Source organism: Chiloscyllium plagiosum, chromosome 28, assembly GCF_004010195.1.
Source record: "Chiloscyllium plagiosum isolate BGI_BamShark_2017 chromosome 28, ASM401019v2, whole genome shotgun sequence".
NCBI classification, from domain to species: domain Eukaryota; kingdom Metazoa; phylum Chordata; class Chondrichthyes; order Orectolobiformes; family Hemiscylliidae; genus Chiloscyllium; species Chiloscyllium plagiosum.
The window spans coordinates 16,324,821-16,329,932 of NC_057737.1; the positions used below are offsets into that span (position 1 = coordinate 16,324,821).

Genomic DNA, 5,112 nt, shown 5'->3' on the forward strand with positions numbered 1-5,112 from the left:
TGCTGGTAGGGGAGGGGAGGGAAATATATCCTTGGTGGTGGGGTCCGTTTGGAGGTGGCGGAAATGACGGCGGATGATGCGCTGTACATGGAGATTAGTGGGATGGTAGGTGAGGACCAGTGGGGTTCTGTCCTGGTGGCGGTTGGAGGGGCGGGGCTCAAGGGCGGAGGAGCGGGAAGTGGAAGAGATGCGGTGGAGGGCATAGTTGACCAGGTTGGGGGGGAAATTGCGGGCCTTGAAGAAGGAGGCCATCAGGGTTGTACGTTTTTGGAACTGGTCCTCCTGGGAGCAGATACAATGCACCATCCTCCACCATTTCCGCCACTTATTAACTGACCCCACCACCAGAGAGATATTTCTCTCCCCACCCCTATCTGCATTCTGCAGGGACCATTTCCTCTGCGACCCCCTTGTTAGGTCCATGCCCCCCACTAACACCCCAACTAACCCACCCTCCCCTCCTCCCCCCACCCACCCCTGACCTCCATCCAAGGCCCCAAAGGATCCTTCCACATCCAGCACAGATTTTCTTGCACATCCGAATACCTCATCTCTGGCGTCTGTTACTCCCAATGTGGTCTCCTCTACAGTGGGGAGACAGGATGCCAACTTACAGAATGTTTCAAAGAACATCTCTGGGACACATGCACTAAACAACCCCACCACCATGTGGTCAAACACTTCAACTCCCCCTCTCCCACTCCGCCAAGGACACGTAATTCCTGGGCTGCCTCCACTGCCAGCTTCTAGTCACCCGAAGCCTGGAGGAAGGAACCTCATCTTCCACCTTGGGACCCTCCAACCACATGGGATCAATGTCGATTTCACCAGTTTCCTCATCTCCTCTCCCCCCATCTTCTCCCAGATCTGACCTGCCTGACCTGCTGTGCTTTTCCAGCACCACACATTTTGACTCTGATTGCCAGCATCTACAGTCCTCACTTTCTCCTAGTGGACTTGTCAGTCTATCCAGAATTTCTTAGGTGGAAGACTAGTGTGTTGTAAAGTTTGTTAAGCTGTCTTCCACAGCATAGCTGTGATATATCAAACTGCGAAACAGTTCAGTTGATACAGTAACTAATTTGGTTGAACGTAGAGAACTACATAAAATTTAATGCAAAGTATTGAACTTTCAGGAAAAGTTGGAGTAGATGGTTCACAAAGTACCAGTTTTCACAGAAAAATATGTAAAACATAACTTTTAAAGAATATAGCAACTAATCATTTTACACGGCAGTTTTCCAGTGTTTGAATGCTATAATTATTCTGGCAATGATGCAAAGGTTTTCTTTAGATTTTTATCTATAGTCAATCCATTGTTCATTCGTCTCACAACATTTCACTCAGCGTAAATGCGAACTAACATTGTGTTTATTTTACTGAGTTAATAAGTAGATTAGAGACTTGGACTAATAATCGGAAAATGAGATTTGGGAAACTATGGCATTTGGGGAATTTAAATTCAATTAAATAAAACTGAAATGAAAAGTGACCATCAGTAATGGTTTTTCTGAAACTACTGGGTTATTCAAAAAAGACAGTTAGTTCATCAATGCCTTTTGGAGGAAAAAAATCTGCCATCCTTGCCTAGTCTGGCTGATATGTATCTTCAAACTTGCAACAACATGATGGGCTCTTTACCTATTCTGTGTTGTTTAGAGGGCAGTTATGTTGTTAGAAACTCAGACTGGCAGGATCAGGAGAAATTTGTTGAGTGAAAGAAGCTTGAGCAATTGCTATTGAATGAGCAGGGTTACCACATTTCTGTAGGTTAGACCTTAACATAAAAATCTAGGGTTGGAGCCGTAGGAATGTTCTCACCTTCTGAAAGCTGCAGCTGGTCTCCAGTCATCTTAAATTGTTAATGCACTTAATCATGATGCACATTTTAGAGTGAGCAGTGAAAGTAGCTCTAGCTTCAAATAAGTTGCAATGGGTTCTAGGCAAAGGTAAATGTAAAATCAACTTGTGCATTATCCATCCAGTTTATCCAATAAAATGAATTTTTGAGCCTTACAGAAGAGAACCTTACAGCACAGTACACATTCTTTGGCCCTTGATGTTGCGCCGACCTGTGCAACCAATCTGAAGCCCATCCAATCTGCACTATTCCATTCTCATCCATATGTTTATCCAATAACCATTTAAATGCCCTTAAAGTTGGCGAGTCTACTACTGTTTCAGCAGCCATGAGAGGGAGCAGTAATGTTTGCTATTCAGCCTATGATCATGATAAGTTAGCTAACCTCTGGTGAGATGCCAATAGGAAAATATCCAGTTCACCTCAATGCTCATTATCAGAAAGATATAAACAAGCCAGGATTCCCTCTTCTGGCCCTATGGAAGAATCAGAATAAAGCATTAGGTAAGGATATTTTGGATGTGACCCTCCTTCAGTCAAATAAACATCTAGTCCCACACCTGAAGTGCAGTCAGTCAGAGAATTCTTGATATCCATGGAGCTATATCTCAACGAGGAATCTGGTACTTTAGAAAATAACAGAAAACAGGGTTGGGTGGCTAAAGCTCCTTGTTTTGTGTCAAGATGTTTTTCTAATGAATTGAAAACACAATTATTTCAGATTCTTTAACCACAATTCCAGACCGATTTCCTGCCATTAACAACCTGGTTCAGAGGATAAATTTGAGAAAACGCAGGGACACGTTAATCTTGGGAGGTGTTATTGGTATTTGTACTATCCTATTACTACTGTATGCTTTTCACTGATAATGCATCTCCATAAGATTTCTCTGCAGCTGCAAAGCACTGGGGAGAGACTGGTGGGGAACTTGTGGACCTGCATATATTGACTGGATTGAGTATGATGGATCTAGGTTACACTGGAATACTTTAAAAGAGATTCCTGCAGGCTACAGTTGTGTGATTGGTTTATGATAAAATGTTAAACCTCAGATTTTTAATTAATTATGCTCTTGGAATATATAATTTTGAAACATAGCTCATTACATTTTGTGAAAGGATGCTTTAGAATGCAATCTGTTCACACTTCCTTCGCCATCTCAATTATCCAGATTGAAAGTTACTATATCATTTCTGAGCAATTACATAGACCAATTTAGAAGAAAAAAACTGTTCTTTGAATCATCCATCTTGATGCAAGTGTATTTTCAAGAGCATATACAATGTGTACATAAAATTACTTTCATACACTATGGTCCTGCAGAACATTTGTGTATCTGTATGCTGTGTAAGTCATGGTTTTGCTCCTTTTGATGGCTTTGCATGTCCATTGTCTGCTCTCTCACCCAGATGAATGCAAAAGCCAAATTTTCTGAATACTGGAAATCTGAAATAAAAACACAAAATGCAGCAACACTTAGATCCAGCAGCATGTGCAGAGAGGAAAACAAAAGTAGAATCAGGTGGATGACTTTTAGTCAGAGCCAGTTTCAGTGAATAGTTGCAGGCTGAAACATCAGCTCTGTTTCTCACTTCAAGATGTTGCCAGAGCACTTTCTGGTTTACTCAGATGAATGGGTTAAATTCAACTGATTTGGTTGCAGAGCAGCCATTGCCAAGACCAAGGAGCAAATACCAAACTTACCCATTCTCGTGGAAGAGAAAACAAAAGCAAGATTTTTAAAAATATATATCTAGACATCCATTCAGTCATAAACTTTCAGTTGTTTATCCAGTATCCCAAAGCTTTATTAATATGGCAAACTTTCACATAGTTGTCATGCGTTCATGTACTATGCTTATTTATATCAACTCACTCTGTGCCATTGGTAAACTTTGGTAATGTATTAAAATAAGCTTATGAAACCACATCCCACATAAACCAAGTAATTTCAACCCTCTTTTTAAAACACATGGGTGTAATATATTGACACATTTGGGTATTACTACAAAAAATACTATTGCCAAAGCCTATGTTTCAAAACAAATGTAAAATATTAGAACATCTGTACTGAAAACCCGCACCACAGTGAATGGAGAAAATTTGTTTTAGGTTTTGTTTTCAGGTATTTGCATTAAGGCTGGGATTTGCCCTTGATCCCATTATGTGTTTGAATCGCTATACATTTACTCACAAACCACTAACTGTGGCCTCCTTAATGACTTCCAGAGAATATAACAAACTGTCAGTTTCAATTCCTCAGATTGAGGTAACCAATACAAATGTTATGGTTTGGAATTCATGCAGGTACAAAACTTAATGCTTGGAAATATGAATCATTCCAGTAGTGTGTTCAGAAAGAAATAACACTTTTTTTTTGTACATTTCACTGTTTTTGGATACAGGCTATGATCTATTTGTCTTGGCATCTTTGATGAATTAACTTGACACTCTGGCAAGCAAGAGTTGACTGGCTAACTGGATCATTTGAATTCATATTGTTCAGTTGCTTAGTTGGATTTTTGTTTACCATACAGTTGAGTTAATCCATAAAGAAGGTGCAGTTCTGCCGTAAGATCGAGCTCTCACAGCCGCTGTATTTGTTTATCTTTTCAAAGCTTTTGGTGTCAAAGATCTATTTGTTTTTCAGGATTCCCTCCCCCACCCACCCATCCACCCACCCACCTCCATCCTTCCTCTACTGCCCTTCATCTTCCTCTCCCTCATTTGCTTCTCCAAATGCTTCTGGAAATTTTGTTAATGTAGATTTTAATAATCTTGTAAGATAATTTTTTTCTCCACCAATGTGTATTTTCTGCATTGTACAGAGGAGCTCTGACTGTGTATGTAATTTGTTAATAAATTAGAATCCTACGTGATCCTGTTTGCTGGTGTATTGCAATTATATGTAAGAACCTGAAATTACTATTTGATTCAAATGGAGCTTCATAGTCATGTTGATGACTGCAATAACTTGTTCTTTTCAGAAAATTCAATATAACTTTCAGCTGCTATGTCTCAATCTCTAGGTTTGCTGCTCAAGAAAAAAACTTATTCCAGGTAGTCTGTATTTCTTTGGGTCTGTGTTTGAACGTGCATCATAAACCCAGAATATGTTCCATGGAGCCTAGTCTGCTACTGTGGTCAGTTTACCACAGTATTTATTAAAATCAAGCTAAGCAATGTTGTTGGTCATTTTAATTGGTTTTGGAATAACTCTGACTCCAAACTCAGTATTTCTATTTAGTTT

General features: G+C 39.9%; 1 protein-coding gene across 3 annotated transcripts in view; it reads left to right on the forward strand.

Annotated features, from left to right (window-relative positions):
* gosr1 (golgi SNAP receptor complex member 1) overlaps positions 1–4,741 on the forward strand; it is a 103,229-nt gene extending 98,488 nt beyond the window's left edge. For all 3 annotated transcript variants that reach the window (XM_043718399.1, XM_043718400.1, XM_043718401.1), the window contains exon 9: positions 2,604–4,741. In XM_043718399.1, coding sequence (XP_043574334.1) covers positions 2,604–2,728 — 125 coding nt within the window. In that variant the 3' untranslated portion in view covers positions 2,729–4,741. The remainder of the gene's footprint in view (positions 1–2,603) is intronic.
* Positions 4,742–5,112: the final 371 nt, after the last annotated feature.